We start from the raw sequence: 21,646 nt of genomic DNA on the forward strand, positions 1-21,646 counted from the left end.
GGGTGTAATTTTCTAGGTTCGCATTGCATGAATTCTGTATGTCTTGTTCAATATGTGTTTATGTTTGTTGCAAAACAACCAGACCGTCTACCAGCAAGGATAAAGGTAAAGCTAAACTTGTTTAAGTTTCTCCATTTTTTGGTGAGTGGTCTGGAATTATTTGGAGCATGTTAATGATCTACCACAATTTGGTGTAGCAAATTCAACTAGTCTTCGCACTTAAGGAGCTTGAATACAAACACTTTGGTTAAGTTTTAGTTAAGTTTTCGTAATTTTCTTTACATTCAATAAAATGTGTAATTTGATTCCTTTGTTGACATTAGGGGCTGAATGAGGTGTTAGGGTGAGCTAATATGCTTTGTGAGTGTGCTAGAGACCATTAAAAGGTGTGTAAACTCAATAATGATCATTGTGTTGCAACACAGAGTGTTGGATGTCGCAACATAAGGTGTAGAACAGAAGAATATTAAGACTGCCTTCGGTGTTGCGACACAACTTGAGAATGTCGCGACACACCCCTGAAGATGAAGCATACTACCATCGATAAAGCTAGGGGCGTTTGGGCTCGCACAATCAAGTATTAAAGCAGGAGGATGATAGCTGACCTAGGATTAAGGACGACAGCCACTCTAAGCTTATAAATAGGCTGAAACGAATTGATGAAATAAAAAAATACAAAAAAGTCTTTCTTTTTCTAACTCAGCCCAGTTTTTTATTGTCTTACATTTATTATTTATACATCTCCATTTATACATGAAAACTACTTCACAATAAAAAAGTGTAAAACCCATTTTATCTACCTATGCAAACTTGAATTTGATTCATTTAACACATGTTATGGACAACTTTTCATATTGTATAATTTTCTTCCTAATTTTAGTCGGAAATTTTTCTCTTTTCGTAGGCTTTAGGTTTATTTAATTTTTGTTCTTTACTTTAGCAGAAGATATCAGATTTTTGAACTTGGTAAAACTCTATGAGGATTCAGCATTCTATTCAATACAAATCAGGCTTCTTCAAAACTTTATATTCTTTAATTGTTATTCATGCCTATTCTATATATCAAGTCTATATTGTTTTTGAGATCCAGGAGGAACTAATCCTTTTGTGGGGAATTAGCAAGTGGATGTATGATTAATTAACTATTTGGTAGGGTTCTCTTAGCGGAACAGCTGTTTGAGAAAGAAACAATTCAAATCCTAGGCTTGACGACACTAGGAAGTCATTAAGATGGGAATTAACCCAAAATTGATATGGCCTATCCCTGAACACCGTAACCCCGAACCGGCCTGGACTGTGAGGTCGGGAGATAAGTAGTTCTTGTTGAGTCGTTATACTAGTGGGAGATCGGAAGATCTGATTGGACAAGAAAACCCAAAGTGGTAGTTGGTTATGATTACGGAAGTGAGCTAATTACCCATGTTTAGATTTGACAGATTCTACTATTTGATTTCTCGTTATTTATTTTTCTTATTATTATTATTAAAAATCCCCAAAAAACATTTCTTTATCTTTCATTGTAATATAATCTACTAATTAGATCTATTTCTGTTTAGGTTAGAATTAACTTAGTGCTCGCCTTCCTTAGGTATGATCCTTGAAGTACTCATCTACTCCATTGTAACTATATTACGACCTAACCCGTATACTTACAGATATCACCTTTTTAATATATTTTGTGCAAGATTTCTACTCTGGACGTTGGTACGTCCAGAGGTGGTCAAGTTGTTGGCGTCGTTGCCATGGAGGCAACGCCTCTAAATTGATTTTAATTTTTGCATTTGACTAGAATAATTAGGAAACTTTTAGATTATAGCTACGATTTTATTTTCTTATGTTTACTAATATCTTCTCTTTATATGACTCGTTGTAGGGGAACACCTATAGAGCCATTCGTAAATCCAGAAAGAATAATTCGTAAGAATCGTCAATAGTAACAACAATAGTAGCAACAACAAATGCAGAACCAACCACCTACTGCAAGTAATTTACCACTACGAGATAATACGATGTTCGACGAGGTTAACAATAACAACTCAAAAGATATATCACCACTACCACAACTACCCGCAAATGTGGCACATAACAAAAGAACTCTGAGGGAATATGCATTGTCAAATCTTGATATGGTTCAAGGGAGTATAACGAGACCAGCCATCATGGCCAATAATTTTGGGATCAAGCCAGCTATAATCTAGATGATCCAAAAAAAATTATAGTTTCGAGGAACGATGATAGAAGATACGATTTAGCATTTTAAACAGTTCCTCCAGCTTTGTGACAATTTTAAATATAACAGGGTCACAAATGACACTATTCATCTTTGATTGTCCCCCTTCTCATTAATAGATAATGCCTTCTCTTGGTTAGATTTGCAGGCACCAAGGTCCATCACAACATAGGAGGAACTTGTAGGAAAATTCCTACAAAAGTTATTCCCCATTGGCAAGATAGACTAGCTAAGAAGAGAGATTACTTTGTTCAAACAGTTAGAGGGAGAGAGTTTTCATGAAGCTCAAGAGCATTTTAATACGCTGATTAAGAAATGTCCACATCACGAATTGCCCCAATGGTTACGATTGCAAATATTTTATAATGGGTTGGACGTATACGTAAGGTTATGATTGGATGGAGCCGCAGGAGGAGCCTTAATGAACCGAATGTACGAGGATGCGTACGAATTAATAGAAAATATGGCCAACTGAACAATATACATATGGCCAGAGACTATCTACGGTAAAGGTTTTCCAAGAAGATGATAGATATTAGTAGCTAGTGCATAGAATCAACCGCATAAAGTCTGAGAATAGTGCACCATCCATATATTGAGGGGACAAACCACTCTTTCATTATATTAACAATCCAATCGAAGATGTGAATTACATAGGGAATCGAGGCGGAAACTCTTATTCGAATACTTACAATCTTGGATGGAGAGATCATCCAAACCTAAGATAGGGACGAAGTCAAAGAGGAGGTAATGCTTCGAATAAAGTCAAAAACGCTACTTATCAACATTCTTATTTACAGAAACCTTAGAAAAGGGCTACCCCAAATGACCATACTATATGCAATCAATGCTTGGATCAAATAGAGGGAGAAATGCAGTCAATGAGGATAGGTGTGAAACAAGTGCAATCTAAGTACACTAATTTGACAAAAACACTGACTAATCTGGAAGATCAGATGAGCCAATTGATAAGTATTATGGGAGATATCAAAAAATAATTTGGCATCGACATTCTTAGTAATACTAAAAATAATCCTCAAAAGGAAGGGAATGAGTTAGTGAAAGCAATTGTGCTTTGTTTGGGAAAAATCTTGAGTAGCCCAGAAACTTTGACACAATAGGAGATAAGAGAGGATGTAGAAGATCTTTAAGAGGACCTCGGGAGACTATCAAAGAACCAGAACTAGAGGAGGCAACTGAACCGGTAGCTAAGTCGGAGAAAGATTCGACCAAGGAATCTGCTATCACACAGGTACCATTCTTTTCAAGGTTGAAAGAGAGACAAAAACTAGATGCAGACAAGTTTGTAAACTTTTTGAACTTGTTTAAAATGTTAAATGTTAAGTTGCCCTTGATTGAACTAACTAAGAAAGTCCCTAAATACGCCAAAATTTTAAAATAAATCATGTCTAAGCATAGGAAAATTAAGGCAGGTGAACAAGTTAATATGAGCGCTTCCTGTAGTGCTATTATATCTAGACAGGTTCCCCAAAAGCTAAAAAACCCAGGAAATTTTACAATCTCCTTAAAAATAGGGAACATCCATTTTAATAGGACCCTATGTGATTTTGAAGTTAGCATCAATTTAATGCATTTATCTATATGTGAAAAACTTGGGTTAGGGGACCTCAAGAGCACGCAAATTACACTACAGTTGGTTGACAGATCCTCGGTGCATCTGAAAGGACAATTGGAATATGTGTTAGTCAAAGTAAGTAGCTTTATCATTTCTACAGATTTTGCAGTCTTAAACTTTGAAAAAGATCGAGAGATACCCATTCTGTTAGGCAAACCTTTTCTAGCTACATCAAGGTCTACCATTGATCTAGAAGAAAAATAAATTAATCATAAAGATTAATGGCGAAACATAAAATTTTAAATGTGGTCACCAACAGAGTGGGGAAAATTGGGAAAAGCTACAACATTATTGTATGCAATATCTATTTATAAATCTGATTACCCCAAAGCAAGGGAAATATTTTCCATAATTAGTGCAGGTTGAATAAACAAATTTAAAGAAAGTAACAAGCAGAAAAAGGTGGAGTGGCACGAAGGGCGATAAACTACCAGTGAAAGAAAAAAAACACATCCTCAAGTACATTAATGGAGCAGTCAGATGAATACGGCAATAAAACTTGACAAATTAAATTGATATTTAATTTTATTTAAATTATTATATATCTAACTAATTGTTTAATATAGATTCTAATTTATATTAAATTTACGTTTTTTTAAGAACCATGACACTCTAGAAATTAGAATTTTAGGAAAAAACAGAGCTTGTGTTGTAACACAGCAGCCCTGTGTCGCAACACCAAAGCTAGAATTGAAGGAATTAAGAAAACTGACTCGATGTTGTGACATGAACTCCTTATTTCTCGAAACCAAAGATAGTATACCTAGAATTCTAAAATTTTAGAGAGTGTCGCGACACGAAACCCCTATGTCATGGCATTGCTACAATTTTCTATAGGGTTGACCCAACCCGATCATGCAACCCAAATGCCTAACCCTTATTTTAACTAGTTTTTAAACCTTAAAATCCTTATTTTTCACATTAAAACACAGTTAATTATCATTTAAAACTTTTTTAACTTCTACTCTTCTCCAAAACCCTTAAATCTCTTAAAACCTAAAAATCTTAAAACCCCAAGTTTTCTTTGTCTTTTCGTATTCCTTGTGCAGCTCTTCTTCTCCATGTAATTTTCTTTGGTGCAAGATTGGCATGATAGGCTAGAGACGATACAACAAGCACTCTCAAGGAATCTAACGAATCTTCCCTCAAGGTTAAGGGTTTTTAACTTAATTTTATTGTTTAATTGAAATTTTTGCTTGATACTTAATTAGTTTTTAAGCATACAATAGTATTCAATATGCCTTCAAGGAAGGTTAGAAGAACTAATGAATCGAAACTATCAGCGGTTTTGAATCCCTCTAATTTCTCGAATCCAAATGTGGAGAAATATTTTGTAGAAATTCAGGGGAAAACATTTATTTAAGAAAGTGGATTTCAACCATTGATGGTTCTCTATCAGGTGATATGGCCTTTGGTTAGATATCTTAGATGAGAACATTTTTGTACGATCTTAAAGACTCTGCTGTGGTCCCTATAGTGCAAGAATTCTATACATGGGAAATTGTACCAACGCGAGGGAAGGAAATATGTGTTACCCATCGGGTTATGTGTGAAATTTATAATGCTCCATTTTATGAAAAAGATTTTATAGAAGAAATGAATTTAGAATATTTTTAAGATATAAACATGGGTAACATTATAAACTTCCTAACATAAATAAGGGGTAAATGGAAATGTTGCGCAAGTACTGATATCCCAACCTCATTTAATCAAGCAATAATGTTTCCTGAGGCAAAAATATGGATTAATTTTTTGTGCACTTGAAAAGCCCCTACCTTAAATGTGTCTAATGTCAATACATTTTGAGAGATTTTTTTTATACTATTTTGCAGAAGAAAGAGATATGCATCGAAAGATGGATATATCAAAATATGAAGCGATGCGTTAACAATCAAAAAGTGGGAGTCTTCTTTCCTCACTTAGTGACGACTTTATGCAAAAGAGTAGGTGTTCCAATGGCATTCATGGAGCAATCAATGAAGCCATCTCGAAGCATAATTGATGATACCTTGTATACAAAGTACACTGAGCTTCGGTAAAAACAAATAAAGGAGTTGAACAAACGCCAGCAAGAGATGACGGCCGCTCTGGCTTCGTCTCAAAGAAAGCAAAATCGACCACTCGACAAGAAATTGGCGAAAGTAGCCATCCAAAGATGGATTGAGTGATAGACTGGATGTAGGAGTCAGGTCTAATTTTTTAGGAGTTTACACGGTAGAACAATATTAGGGTACCTAATTACACGCCAGATATGTTTGGGCCAATGCATCTAGAGCAGGAAGAAGATGAGCATGAGAGCAAAGGGGAAGAAGGATATTAGGAAGGAGAGGAAAATGACGAGATGGATTTTGAGGAGGATGATTGAAGCATTAATTTTTAAAGATTGTATTAAATTTGGGATGATTTTTTTATTTACATTGTTATAAGTAGGAGTAATAATATATTATTATTTGTTATGTATTTTGTTTTAATTTTCTATTTAGGAACCTCACATGGAAGAGGCAAAACAATTTTTGAGTTTTCAACGATCAAAGAAGGAAACACCCACCAATTACCTACGGAGCTATCATGACCAATCGGGTAACTTCTTTCCTTATATTTTTAGGGCTACGCATTGAGGAGAATGTGTTATCTAAAGTGTGTGGGGTAACATAGAAAATTTGTTTAATTTTTACGCTTATATTTGATTTTTCTTATCGTTTGTGTGCTTGAACTTGTAGAAATACAAGTGATAGGTTAAGAGCATGTATATAGGTTGATTATATTTACGGTAAAATAGGCATGATGATAGGTGATTTTAAAATTTTTATTATTAGATTATTAAGTTCTATATATTACACTGTAAATAGGCATTAAGCAATTGAATGTACCAAATGATATAGAGAATACAAGGAAACGTACAAGCTAGTATGAAAAATATATGATTGAATTTGTGGTTTTTTGCTTGACTAGATTTGTGAATATTGAGATACTTTGGGATGACCTAAGGCATTGTTTGGTATACGCTCAGAGCCAAAAAGCTAACCCTTGTTTGTTCATCCTTAGTACCTATTTGAGTCGAAAAATATTTCTTGATAGACCTCTATACAAAAACCCGAGCCAAAAACAATAATTTGTGCTTACCTTTTTATTTGATCCTGAATTGCATGATTATAGAAGTTTGGCCATACATATTGAGTGTTAAGTAGATACATTACGGTGGTTTTGTAAAAACAGAGTGATAGAAAAATAAGTGTAGTATGGTGATTATAGGTTAGCTTAGCTTAAAAGTGCAAAACGAAAAAAAAAAGTAAATGAGTAGAAAAATGACGTGAAAAGTAAAAGCATTTGTGAATGAGGTATCATGAAAAAGAAAGAAAAGTGACAAAGTCTCAAAATAGAAAAAAAAACTTGTTCATTAGTGCACAAAAAATTATGAGCTAACCATAGTTGTTATATGATGCTAAGATTTTCTGTAAGGAGAAATAAGGAATGTGAGAGAAGGAGAAATAAAGCGTTGGGTGGAAAAGGATCACTAAATGGGAGAATAAGGGACAATATGATGTGTCAAACTATTTTCGTGTTTGAAACAATTTGATGCTTACTGTTCTTAAATTTCATACCTGTCCCAAGCCTCAGAACGTTACAGGCTAAAAAGCCCTATATGATCTAGGTAGACTTATTTGCAATTTGACATCATATTGAATAGTTATATTTATGACTTTTTGTATTCTGCTACGATAATCAAAGTACTTGTATAATTTATTTATGGATCCTTACATTTGGGACCCTTAATGCTTGTATTCTTTGTAATATACTGAACTTAGGTGTTTGATATCGAAAGAGGTAAGTAAGCTATATATCATACTGAGATTATGTATAAGTATGAAATGTTTATTCATGTTCTCCAAAGCTGACATTTGTACCATATTTGCTCAAATGTCGTTTTTTCATTTACTATTTTTGTTTACTTTGCTTGAGGATAAGTAATGACTTTAGTGTGGAGGAGTTTGATCTTTCGTAATTCGATGTAGCAGATTGAAATAGTTTTCGCACTCTAGGAGCTTGAATATAAGCACTTTGGTTAAGTTTTAGTTAGGTTTTCGTAATTCTATTTACGTTAAATAAAATATGTAATTTGAGTCTTTGATTAACCTTAGGGGTCGAATGAGGCCTAAGGGTAAGCTAATATGCTTTATGACCGCGCAGGAGACCATTAGAATGTATGTTAACTCAATACTGGTCTTTGTGTTACAACACGGAGAGTTGGATGTCACAACATAGGGAGCGGAATAGAAAAATATTGAGATTGCCTTCGGCGTCGCGACACAGCTTGAGGATGTGGCAACACACTCTTGAAAATATCCTAAAGATGAAGCAAACTGTCTTCGATGTTGCGACACAGGACTTGGTATGTCGTGACATCACCTTTTTATGGGAAAGAATTTCAAGCTAGTGGAATTTTGGTCTGCACAATCAAACATTAAAGCACAAGGATGGCAGCTAACCTAGGGTTAAGACGATGACCGCTCTAAGTCTATAAATAGGCTCATTTAACACATGTTATGGATAACTTTTCATATTGTATAATTTTTTTCCTAGTTTTAGTCTTTCGTTTTTCTCTTTTCGTAGGCTTTAGGTTTATTTCATTTTTGTTCTTTGCTTTTGCAGAAGAGATCAAATTTGTGAACTTGATAAAACTCTGTGAGGATTCGACATTCTATTCAATACAAATCAAGCTTCTTCTAAACTTTATATTGTTGAATTATTATTCATGTCTATTCTATATATCAAGTCTATATTGTTTATGAGATCCATGGGGAACTAATCCTCATATGGGGATTAGTGAGTAGAGGTATGATTAATTAACTATTTTGTAAGGTTCTCTTAGCGGATCAGCTGTTGGAGAAAGGAGGAACTTAAACCCTAAGCTTGATGATCCTAGGAAGTCAATAAGGTAGGGATTAACCCAAAATTGGAATGGTCTATCCGTGAACACATTAACCTCGAACTGGTCTAGACTGTAAGGTCGAGAGATAAATAGCTCTTGTTGAGTCATTATACTAGTGGGAGATCAGAAGATCTGATTGAACAAGAAAACCCAAAGCGGCAGTTGGTTATGATTACCGAAACGAGCTAATTACCCATGTTCAGATTTTATAGATTCTACTATTTGATTTCTCATTATTTATTTATTACTTTTCTCATTATTATGATTAAAAATCCCTAAAACCTTCCTTTCATTTTAATATAATCAATCTAAAGTACTTATTAGATCTATTTGTGTTTAGGTTAGAATTAAATTTGTACTCACTTCCCTTGGGTACGATCCTCGAAGTACTCATCTACTCCATTATAACTATATTACAACCTAACCCGTATACTTGCAGATACTGCCTTTTTAATATATTGGATTTCTACTCTAGACGTTAGTACGTTCGGAGGGGATCAGTTAACTATTAAGTTGTTCAGTTTATATTGATATGGTTTTTTTAAGAATTATGCTTTCGAAACAATTTTCAAAGGTAAGTTTTCTGAAAAGATATGTTTTAAAGCTACGAACCTTTGTTTTCAAATACGATTTGAAATTATGATTCTTAAAGCACAATTTTTTGCAAGCTCCTATGCGTGCTAAGGTTTTAAAGAATATTTTTAGAAATGGTTTTACAAGTTATGTATCAGTGAAGCTCCTAACGTGAGCTTAAGGGAGAAGTTGTGTATCAGGGAAGCTCTCTACATGAGCTTAAGTGATAGGTTGTGTATCAACGACACTCCCTATGTGAGTTTAATTGATAACTTATGTGTCAACGAAGCTCCCCACGTGAGCTTAAGTGACAAGCTATGTATCAGCGAAGCTCCCCATGCGAGCTTAAGGGATGATGCTCATTAGTGAGCTCAGCTCTAAGCAAGCTAGTGTGATATATCTCAAAGTGCATGCTCCTCTACGAGTTTAGTTGGATTGTATCCAACGAGACAAATTCATGAGCCAATCTTGCGACCTAAGGTAGACTCTACTCGTAAGTGTGAATGTCTTGTGAGCTAAGTAGACATTGTTCAAAGAAAAGGTTTTTTTCTAAAAAGTGTGAGCTGGCTTCGTGATTTTAGGGTGAACCCAGACACGGTTTTAAAAGGTTTTTGATAAACGAAATAGGCCTCACGATTTTAAGGCAAGCCCTGCCAAGTATGTTTAAAAAAAGGCTAATGAGTTTTCAAAACTATTTCCAAAGTTATGTTTTCTAACAGAATGTGTGAACTGGGTCTTGAAACCTCACATACAATGCGAAATGTTTTCAAGAATTAAGTTTTTTTTTTAAACTCTAGCTTTGAAATATACCCTAATGTTTTTTTTTTCATTGAGTTCACAATGAACTCACCCATCCTCTCTTACTTATTCTTAGTAAGTACGTCGTAGATTAGCATTGGCGAGGTTGTTGATGTGGCGAGGTGCACTATTGAGCAGATGTTGGTGAACTTGGGTTAAAGGCGATAGGATTATCGTGATGGGTTTAGAGTTAAATGTTATATTTCTAACTTTATGAATATAACAATATTATTTAAAGTTTAGAATATTTAGTTACATTTAAATTCTCATTACATTAATTTACGAATCATGTTTAAAGTACTTGTTATTTCATAAATAAAGTTGATGTTATCCATGCATAAGAGTATTGTTTTTTATTTACATGCAAGTTAGATTTCTGATTAAGGTTTATTGCATGTTGCGTGCCATATTTACATGCATACCCCTGTTATAATTATTTTATTACAGGTGAACCACTGGTAAGGTATGCGAGCCTATGATTATACGTGAACCCTATTGAATTACAATAACCATTGCATGCATGTTCTTTTTGATTGCAAAGTCTATCTATTTGCATAAGCATGATATATCTGTGAATTGTTCATATTTAGCCAACCCATTCCTTTGATTGTAATCCTATGATATCATGTGTGCTTTGCGAACTTATCCTGATTGTTGCTAAGCGAACTCTTATATTATGTGATTTCATGCGAAGTCTGATAAGTATGTGAGCCTATGCCTTAAACTGAACTACGAACTCATATATTTTCTAGTTATGTGAACTTTTTTTTCGTGTGAGAAGTCTAAGTTGTGCTGCGAACTCTTAAGTATGTTGTTATGAGGCATGCGAACCTGCTTATGTTTATTTGTGAAGCTTGATGCAGTCGTAAACCAACTAAAAATCTGATTAAGGCAAGTTCACTTATCAATTAATAGTATACCTACGGTGAGCAAATATACTTAAAAAAAATATGAACATAAGCATGGACACAACGAATCATGGACACAAGCATGCAATACAGGCACAATAAAATATGAACACAACGACACGATAATGTTTAGAAAATGATGATACAAGTACAATAGGAGACAACAATAAAAAAATTTATATATTTTTTATGTTAAAATACTTCATTTATTTACAACCATATTATTAAAACTAGAAATTTTATTACACACGTGGAAAACACAAATTTAGAACACAAATGTATGTTTAAAAATAACATCAAATAAATAATGAAACTATGGTTTGAAACTAATTAATAATAACACACGAAATATGTATGATATTAAAATGAAAAAAATTAATTTAATTGTTTATCATGGTGTTGTCATCAATCTTGAGTCGGTGCTGAGTTAACTTGTGACACCAACTCAATCAAATACATTGTTAATTCTAGAAATTCTATCACATGCATATGGAAACCACAAATTTGGAACGCAAATGTGTGTTTAAAAATAACATAAAATAACTAATGAAATATATGGTTTGAAACTAATAAATAATAACACATGAAATATGTAAAATATTAAAATGAAAAATTTTGATTAAACTGTTAATCATAGTACTGTCGTCAATCTTGAGCTGGTGCCGAGTTAACTTGTGGCACCAACTCAATCAAATACATTATTAATACTAGAAATTCTATCACATGCGTATGCATGTGAAAACCACATATTTAGATTGCATAGTTGTATTTATAAATAACATAACATAAATAATGAAATGTAATATTTGAAACTAATAATAATAACACATGTATAATATTTACGAAACTAAAATAAAAACTAAAATAAAAAATAGTTTAAATTGTGGGTAAAAGGAAATCTTTTTTTGGGGGGGGATTCCCAAGATATCCACCGGAGCGAGCCTAGAGACTAATCGTTCTATAGGGGTAGATATTGTGCTGGATTTGGTGCATTGAATGTAGTATATTCATTTGTAAACTTGTATTTTTTTTTGGAATAGATTAGTTAATAAAACAAATTCATTGATTACATTAATATACTTTATATGATTGTCCTCATATTGTTTTTGCATGAAAAAATGGAAGCAAATGTTTCTCATTAGTTGTCTAATGTTTAAACTAATACTAAGCAGTATTACGTGGTCATATCATAATACAGAAAGACAACTTATATTAGTAGATGAACTTAAACATGTCCTTAGTTTAATAAAAAAAATGAGCAAACTGATTGAAAGACTAATATGTTGTCTATTAAGTACAATTAGGGAGATGTTTTGTCTTGGGCATTGGAGCGGATGACTCCTAGAAGATAGAGATATGGATGTGACTGACAGGACTGGCAGTAGATTGAACTAGGACCAAGAAGAATAAATCTTAAATCCGTTTATGGATTTATTCACTTGTGGTGTTCATAGTGTGACATACCTAAATCCTGAGTGGATGACAGACTATGTATGCATGACTCGTACATTTTGATGTAAGTAAAAGCTTGAGTTCAAATAGATAAGGAACCAAAAGCTGGTGCGTTAGGCGTACTACTTATGCAGTATGTAGTGTCATGCACAACAGTGAAATTCATAACCTGAGACACGAGTAAATGATATTCTCTTATTGGCATTACATGCTTGATGAAAAGTAAACGTGGTCACGGTTCGTTCGTCTTTGTGATGAATGACTTGATTACTATTTGATAGTAATTGACTTTTCATGAAGGAAGATGTAATAGTTACCATGAGATAAATAATAATCATATTGGGAGAATGAATATTATCCCAAAGAGATTAAGAATATCCTATGAGGGTAATACATTTATGACAAGGTCATTGGACGAGCACTAATCGGGATGCCTTCGTAATAGTATGTCGTTGGGGAGAGCTCAATCACGATACTATAGTGGAATGACTTCATGACTAGATGAATTTATAATTAATAGGTGAAATGTTGGAACTTAATTATTAATCATTTGAGCCTTAATTGTATATGTCCAATTGGTCCCTCCGCTAGCTCATTGAAACCGGAAATGAATTGCATGTTGAATTAAATGAACATAAATGAATAAAAATGGTGAAATGGATAAATAGGAAAAATTTAGATATGGTTTTTTCTCCAAAATGAAAATGGAGAAATGGAATCATTTGGAAATGAATGTGGTTTTTTCCAAAATGAAAATGAAAAATGAAAATGACCTAAAAAATGAATTAATATTTTTCAATTAATAAAGTTCAAAATGGAAATAAATCATTTGGTCATAGTGAACCGTTGAATGTGGAAATATTAAATATATTTTCTCATAGATTCTTTTAAGGTAAAGTCATTATGATTTGAACGAAATTAGAATTGGGTTGAGAAATTATTTAATTGAAAATATAATGAACTTTATTTTTTGGGAAAAAAAATAGGTTGGATCAAATTATAAAGTATTTGATTAAAAGCCAGGAGAGCAATTGTAATTGGACCCGATATGAAAGAGGCCCAAAAGTCTTTTATGTTATAAACTGGGATGGCAAACCCTTATATTATTAATTAGGGTTGTCGCCCCCTACATACTAGTTGAACTAGGATTACATTTTTCTAGTTGAAATAAACTTATACATTTTAACAAGGATTCTGTCTTCTTTTCCTATAAATAGATGGTCCTGGTAGAGCTATTTACACTACTTTAAGATATTGTTACTTTGTAGAAAAATATAGAGAATTTATTCTCAACTATTAAATATATTTTATCGGAATAACAATTATGCTGATTTCTATTTTAAGAAGAGAATTTTCGTTTTCACCCAAAAAAAAAGAAAACTATTTCTAGTTCTGTGTTTTGATTCAATTTGATTGAGCCCACACTCGAAGCAATTAGTGGTACGAGAATAGAGGGGAAGATCATTTGGTTGAATGTTGGGAATGACAATGATCCGTTTATTCGAAAACATAGGTATGATTTTGGTTTAGGGTTTATTGCTATAAATATCATAAACAGGGTCGATTTTCAAAATTTTTTCTTTTCTGATTTGCAAGAAAATTGTTTTCAAACTAAACTTTTTTCCAATATGTTGGCCACGAGTTTTAAAGCAACTTCATACCTATGGCAAGGAGCAAACACTTTACCACTGGTTAAGGTAGGAGAGACCATTGCCATTTTTCTTGAGTTGGTCTCGAGTTAACTTATGATACTAACTCGATCGAAAATATTATCAATAATATTATGGCATATCCACGATAGGTGAAAATTTATATAATATATTTATTATGAAGTCATATAAATGTTAGTTTAGTTGAAATAGTAAAATTGAAAGAGTATATGTTTAGTGTTTTAGGTTCAAATCCCATGTAAGCATGAATTTTTTTCTAGATTTTTATATTAAAAGAAAAAGTATGCTTAATTTAATATTTATTAATTTTTAAAATAATGACCTTTTGGTAATATAATAACTAAGTTGAGACCTAATTATGGGTGACGTCAATTTAGTCGAAACTTTATATAAAGCATATATAAAATATAAATATGCAACTCATGGAGATAATAAATTGTACATGTTAAAATAAAATGAATAAAAACACACTAAAATTAAGTTTTGGTTGATTGATAAACTTAATCTTCCAACCCAATTAATGTGGGCTCAAATCCTACCATATGAATATTTTTATTTTTATAGGTTTTTTAAATAAAAAGATTAAAGTATCCTCAAATAATATAAATCATTTTAAATGTGAGGATATTAAAGTAATTTCTCTAATCGAGTTGAGACTCGATTACCCATTACACAAACTCAATTAGGAATTTTATTAATAGTAAATATAGATAAACAAATTTGGTGAGAGGAATTATTTTAAGTTTTTTTAAAAAATTTACACAATAATTATCATTGGTGTAGTGATAAATAATTTATTTATAAATTCATTAAATACGGGTTTAGTCCCTAGACATGAACATGTGACATCAACTCAAATAAGGGTTTCAGTAATAGAAAGCATTTGATAATTCAATTTAATCTTAATTAATTAAAATATATTAAACTAATTTTTTTATAAATTAATTGTTATTTGTAATAGTTTCTAAAACCCAACGTATAGCTTGAGCCGAATAACCTTAATATCTTATAATTAATAGGTTAAAATATACTATTAGTTATTGTACTTTGACAAAATTTAAAATTTAACCCTTATAATTAAAAGGTTAAAAGTTAAGTCATTTTACCTTTTGATTTGAAATTTTATTCAAATCGTTAAAATTGTAGGTATTTTCATGAAATTTTTCAAATTGTCATGTTGATTAGGCTACTCTTATGTGATGCGACATATAATTGATGAAAAATAAACATCTTGACAATTTTTAACGAAAAATACAGAGTAAGATTTTTAAATTGAAAAGGTCAAAAGATTGATTTTTTTTTAATTTTTTAAATACAAGGACTACCATATTTTAACCTAATTAATAACCAAAGCTTGATTTTTTTTAAAAAAAAGGCAAATTACACTCAAGGTCTACATTATTAGTAAGTTTACGTTTTGATCACTCAACTTCAAAAAGGTAAAAAATGGTCGCTGAACTATTCGAAAGTTTTCTTTTAAGTCATAGGATTGTTAAAATCGATATTGTATGACCTTTTTCTTTTTACATTGTTTGCACCAATTGAAATCTCTCATTCCTCTTCTCTTTTATAGTTCAGTTTTTTTATGAAATAATTTTAAACGTCACAAATTTGCGAATCAAAAATCAAAATAGATTTCTTCTCTAATCTTCAACATTGACCGTTAGATTGATTTGAATTTAATGTATGTTCTTCTACTTGTTAATGGGTGCTAATCCATCGTACTAATTATTGAATCGTCGATGGAGCTCGATAGTAGGACTTTAAAAAAAACTTAACATTCTAGTTACTTAAATAAAAAAGTTTCAAGTAATTTAGTGACTTAAATGAAAATTTTCGAATAATTCAGTGACGCTTTTATAACTTTTTGAAGTTGAGTGACCAAACTGTAAACTTACTAATAATTGGCGGACCTTAAGTGTAGTTTACCAAAAAAAAATACGAGGAAAAAAACCCCACGAGTAAAAAATCCCCCCAAACAGTTTAATGAAACGGTGAGGTTAATTTCCATCAAAAAAAAGAAACGGTGAGTTTAATACAACAAAAAATATAACCTTAGAGTAATTCCATAACTTCTCCTTCCTTTCAGCCGCCACAACTACTTCTTCTTCATCACTCACCAGCAGACTGCTTCTTCTTCTTCATCCGCTCGCCGGTCGCTAGTCATTCGTGTCCATTTTTGGACATCAGTGTCTTGACAGATTGTGTTCCGTACGACACCAGTACGAGAGGGGAAGATCCGTGTCCTTGCTTCTCCATTGCCTGACATCCTTCTACAAGAAAGGTTTTTTATTTGCTAACATTTTACATCCCATTCTTTTCTCTGAAAAAAATGTGAATTTTGATTCATTCCCGTATGACTCGTCCCTTGAAGCAATAGAAACTATAAACTGTGTGGCTTTATATTCAATCTCAACCTTAGCTAGGTTTCCCTTCTTGTTGTGGTTCAAAAAAGGGAGCAACTATATATGAAAAATCAAGTTTTATCTTTTTAAAGAGGTTCACCATCGTTTTCACTAAAACTAATGACATTCTTCTGGTTTTTTTAGTTTGTTAGTAATATTGTTTTACCATTTTTATTTTCAGCTTGACATTACTGCAATTATAGCCGAGATTTACATTTGAAGCTTCAATGGCGATTTCATCTCTCCCTTGTGTTCAACCTGTAAGAGTTCCTTTCAAAGCTTGTAGCTTCTTTCCTGCTGGTGTTTGTGGTGGATTCAACAATAAGAAAAGGATAAATGCTGTTGTTTTTTCTTCGTTGAGGAAAATTTCCAACGATGTCAACATTGAATCCAAGGTACTTTTTCTTTAATGTGCATTTGCTTGATGAAGCAGCCAACTGTTTTTAGTAATTATCTGCTTGTCTTTTACTCCATCAAGGCATTGGCTGATTAAATAGTTTGCAAGTATGGATTTTATACGACTTTACCCCTTATCCTTGAAGAAGAAGTGTTAAAATACTATCTAATAAAGTATCTTTCCCAAATGAGGACATAAGGACAAGTAGATTGATTAGCTACTAACAAATGGAGGTGTCAGATAGAAGAAAAGGATTATCGAACTTCGAATTTATTTAAGCAGTCTTGCACTAATAACTTACTTTGCCTTAGCCATGAATCCAGGCTTCTTTGCCACAACTCATGCCTATTTGATGCCGATATTATTACTGGTAAGTTATCTCGGCATTTGCAGGCCAAGATAAAATAGTCCTGAAACAGCTAATAATGTTATTAGTATTCCTCTAACCCTATTTTCATCTATGTGTTTTGACTAGTGCCTAGGAATTAACTGGAATATGGGAGGTCCCAATCTTATCCATTATGGTATGAATTGTTACATATCTGGAAAAATAAAATATAGGATTGATGGTAAACATCTCTGGAAGGATTCAAATGTTGCCTGGTACTATGAGTTGAGGTTCTAAGCCATTGAGTGCTTGGTGGTGATTGGTAAAACCCCTTTGCTTTCGAACCTCTTGTCCTCTGTCTCTATGGTTTTCTGATTTCAGTTCTTTATTCTTAAAAATCAAATCTCTAATTTGTTTAAATTATATTGATTGTGGAAATTTGTTTTATTACTAGTGAAAATACAATATGGTAGTTCTTTACACTATGTAGACGCATGGTTATAGTGAAGTTGTTATTCTTGTATGGTATCTCATTGATTTTGTATATATATTCCCTTAGACTTCTGTATATTTTCAAAAACCCCCCACATCTATAAGGACCTAAATACCTAAAAGTTTTAATTTTAGGTTGATACATTGTTGGACAGTATCAAATGGGATGACAAAGGTTTGGCAGTGGCTATAGCTCAAAATGTTGACACAGGAGCCATATTAATGCAAGGCTTTGTCAATAGGGATGCACTAGCTACAACTATCACTTCTAGGAAGGCAACGTTCTTCAGTCGATCAGGGGCAACATTGTGGACAAAAGGAGAAACTTCCAACAATTTCATCAACATTTATGACATATTTGTTGACATCTTATTGATTGCTTAATTTATGAAGTTTGACATAACTGAAACTTCTCCTTTAGATAATTTACCTTGGGAAGCCTGATGTCCCTACCTGTCACACAGGGTTAGAGACATGCTATTTCACATCAATAGGTGATTTGGTGAAGGAGCAAGAAGTAAGCAGCTCTCATCTTTAACAAAAGTGCTGTCACAATCTTTTAGTTCTACTGCTACACTACCTTATACGGTATTATTTGCAAGTTCTTATTTAACTTGGTCTGTATTTGTAGGTTGAAGAAACTAACTTGGCATTGACAACTTTATACTCATTAGAGTCTACAATTTCCAAAAGAGAATTAGAGTTAGCAGGGAAACATGGAAAGCCTTCGTGGACTAAACGGCTCTTACTTGATGAAAATTTGTTGTGCGCAAAAATCCGGTAAAGTTATATTACCTTAAGCTACAATAGTAGTATGTGTCCCATAAAGAACTGCAAAAAATTCAAAAACAAAGAAAGTAGTGTTAAACCACTAATGAACATGTCTAGAAGTGTGTATATGGTATATGCCCCATGTTTTGAAGTCTTTACTCTTTAGCATGTCTAAGAGTATGTGTATAGTATTTGCATGTTGAATTTTATATAAACAAATTAAGTGATCAGTTTACTATTGCAGGGCAGAAGCAGATGAATTGTGCCGACCGCTGGAGGAGAAAGAGGACAGTTCATGTACTGCCTCAGAAATGGCAGATGTGATCTACCATGCTATGGTTTTGCTAAGGCACAAAGATGTAAAGATAGAAAATGTTCTAGAAGTTCTTCGGCGTAGATTCTCTCAATCGGGTATAGAGGAGAAGCAAAGCCGTGCATCAACCAAGAGTTAAATGTAAGCTGTACTTTTGCTAAGGTCTAGATTTGCAGCTTTTATCCCTTGCTTAGGTTGTTTTCAATAAATTTGAAATAACCTATCTCTATCATAATTACCAGTTTTTTGCTTTTCTTTTCGAAGTACATGTATTTTGATTTTACTTGACCTTTTCTTGTATCACAATAAGATGCATTTTGTTTCTTAATTCTGCCATAATATTCTATTTTTACTCTGTTTCTTGGGTGCTTGATGCGGAGGTCATGAGTTGAGTAAGGGTTGGGTCAAGTTTATGTATGGCATGACCACCATTCATATTTTTCCAAGTCGATTACAATATGAGTACATTTTATCTATATAAATTGTTAATCCAAGTCTGTTCAATCTTTAGACAAAATGAACCTTGCTAAACAAGTTATGTGTGCAATTTAGTTGGAGAGGTTTTTTGTTTGGTTTTGTAAGATTTTTGTTGGTTAAACTATTAGAAATTCAAGAGCAAATTGGGTCCTCTAATCTAAAAATGAGCAACTGAGTCCTTATATAATTCGTTTTGAAGCAAACAAGTAACTTTTGAATAGTTTTAATGTTTTTCTTATATAAATGCTCGTGGAAAAAATTGAAAATAAACATGTCTAAAAGTAATTGGGTGTTTAATAATAAAAAATCCATCTTTCTAAGTTAAAATGAAAGAAGAAAACAACATTGAAGACCAAAATTGCTGCAATTCAAAACTAGAAACAAAAATGAAATTGAGAAAATAAAATTTACGTTCTAAATTTTAGAATTCGAAATTGTTGATGCACAAACAATAGATTCTTAATTTGTCAATGGACAGAAAATCACTGATGAGATGAGTCGAAAGGTGTTTTACGGTCAGAATACATAATTGGGAATATGAAGAAAAACCCTAATTCATTATGTTCTTAAGCAAATTGAACTTGGGTTGCTGATGGTAAAGTAACAATCATAAAATCATTATTCAAAGTCAAGTTTATATATTCTAATATTTGATGGAAGAAATTGATGAATTTTGTTGATACATGAAGTAGGTTGTGGAGGTTTGTGACAGTTTACTCGGAGGCCAGAGAGCTATGGGAGGATTGAGGTGATCAACATTTGAGAGTTGGGAAAGGATTTGAGAGAAGAGAGTTGAGAGTGCTAGAGAAAAGAGTGTCTCGATCCGTTTTCTAGTCTAGTAAGCCCTTTTAAAGATTTCTTTTATAGTACCCAAGGTCTCACGTATCATTCATATATTGGTTTTAGACTCCCTAGAATTTAACTAACGTCAATTTAACTAACCTATTGATGTCTTGTCACCATAAGAATAGGTCGTCATGTATGAGGAAAGAACATGTGTGATGTGTGAAAGGCAAATATCATGTTTGTGTTAGGTGTGTGGTCCTATCGATTTGGGCTCGCTAGGTCTTGTGCTTACAAGATCTTGAGCTCATAGGCATCTTAGCTCGAAAGTTGTGTCCTTAGCCAAAGGTGTTGATTTGAAGAGTCATGGGCTCGCAAGGTCTAGGTGTAATAATTACCCCTCCCCAATTGAAGGGGAGGTTATTAAGTGACATTCCTTGATATGTTAAGACTTTTGCAACTTGTCAACTAGGGCGATGAGGATTTCTTTGAGTCTAACGAAGTAACTTGTATTTCTGTGAGGTACTTGCTAGTGCAAGGTGTATCTTCAGAGAGGAGTGTAGGTATCTAGACTTAGAAAAATTTTGAGAACATTTCAAAAGCTCTAAATTTTGAAAATTTTAAAATAAATATTGATTTGATGAGAACGTGGTTTAAGGTGATATATGCCCTATAGTTAGCATAGCTAGTGGGAGAAGGGACTATTATTGAGTGGTGGTTATGTGTTACTATTTTACTAGTTTGAGAGTTGGCTTTTTTTGGAGTGTTTTACCATATATTAAGGTATTACAACACAATTTCAAATCTTCTAGAGCACATTTTACTCCCTAAACCTTATAAAAAAAAGGTTGTTGGAGTTGGATTTCCATACTTCAATAGTTTTTTTGCTTTCATCTATATCTTTCTATTTTCCTTACACTTTCTTCTCGCATTCAATGTTTTGAGTTATAAATTTATCGAGGGTGAAGAGTTGGTTAAGGAAAAGTTTGGATGACGATGTTTTCAAATTTTTGGTAAGTTTCACATTTCTTTATCTTTTCTTTTCCTTTATTGTGGTGTGACGTTTATCAACAACAATGACTAGTAAAGGAAACAGTACTAGTGGAAAGAGAAGTGCAAGCTTATCAACTATGAATTTTTGAGGTTCTAAGTAGAAAAGATAAAAACATGTTGTAGTAACTAATCTAATAGTGTGGTGTAGTACCGAGCAAATAGAGTTAGAGAGGTTATTCCGATGTTGAAGTATACATTTCAATAACTACAAGTTTGAGTTTATTCGTCCTTGAGGTATATGTCATTTGGAGACCTACCTTCCAATCCTAATAGGAGTCCAAACATCTTTAAATTGTTTCATGAATTTAAGGCGGATTTCACCTGCCTCTGTACATTCCTTTTTGCAAGGTGCTTCAATCATATCGCATAGCTTTTAAACAATTCATAGGCCTGTCTTGATGGAATTTGATGGCTATCTTCATAGATTGTT

The 21,646-nt window shown here is 32.9% G+C and overlaps 1 protein-coding gene and 1 non-coding gene across 5 annotated transcripts; one reads left to right on the forward strand and one right to left on the reverse strand.

Annotated features, from left to right (window-relative positions):
- Positions 1–2,457: 2,457 nt before the first annotated feature.
- LOC128032986 (small nucleolar RNA R71) lies at positions 2,458–2,563 on the reverse strand. Its single transcript, XR_008189323.1, has one exon. It is a non-coding gene; the product is annotated as a small nucleolar RNA R71 (small nucleolar RNA).
- A 13,668-nt stretch (positions 2,564–16,231) lies between these two features.
- LOC105798642 (histidine biosynthesis bifunctional protein hisIE, chloroplastic) lies at positions 16,232–19,231 on the forward strand. Of its 4 annotated transcripts, none has more exons than XR_008188554.1 (6): positions 16,234–16,481; positions 16,784–16,997; positions 17,311–17,369; positions 17,475–17,649; positions 17,955–18,336; positions 18,451–18,547. XR_008188554.1 is itself a non-coding variant. In XM_052620483.1 (6 exons), the coding sequence occupies exons 2-6, from the start codon at positions 16,830–16,832 to the stop codon at positions 19,040–19,042; spliced, it is 864 nt and encodes a 287-aa protein (XP_052476443.1). In that variant the 5' UTR covers positions 16,244–16,481; positions 16,784–16,829; the 3' UTR covers positions 19,043–19,231. The 4 variants fall into 4 exon arrangements, 1 of the variants encoding a protein (XP_052476443.1); XM_052620483.1 differs by lacking the exons at positions 17,311–17,369; positions 17,475–17,649 and adding an exon at positions 18,835–19,231 and having other exon boundaries at positions 16,244–16,481; positions 17,955–18,197; positions 18,241–18,336; positions 18,451–18,599; XR_008188552.1 differs by having other exon boundaries at positions 16,232–16,481; positions 17,311–17,649.
- Positions 19,232–21,646: the final 2,415 nt, after the last annotated feature.

Source organism: Gossypium raimondii, chromosome 9, assembly GCF_025698545.1.
Source record: "Gossypium raimondii isolate GPD5lz chromosome 9, ASM2569854v1, whole genome shotgun sequence".
NCBI classification, from domain to species: domain Eukaryota; kingdom Viridiplantae; phylum Streptophyta; class Magnoliopsida; order Malvales; family Malvaceae; genus Gossypium; species Gossypium raimondii.

Coding starts and splice junctions, on each gene's coding strand:
- LOC105798642 (XM_052620483.1), top strand. CDS start 16,830: ATGGCGATTTCATCTCTCCCTTGTGTTCAACCTGTAAGAGTTCCTTTC. Junction 18,337..18,450: donor ATTTGGTGAAGGAGCAAGAA/GTAAGCAGCTCT, acceptor CTGTATTTGTAG/GTTGAAGAAACTAACTTGGC. Junction 18,600..18,834: donor TTGTTGTGCGCAAAAATCCG/GTAAAGTTATAT, acceptor TTACTATTGCAG/GGCAGAAGCAGATGAATTGT.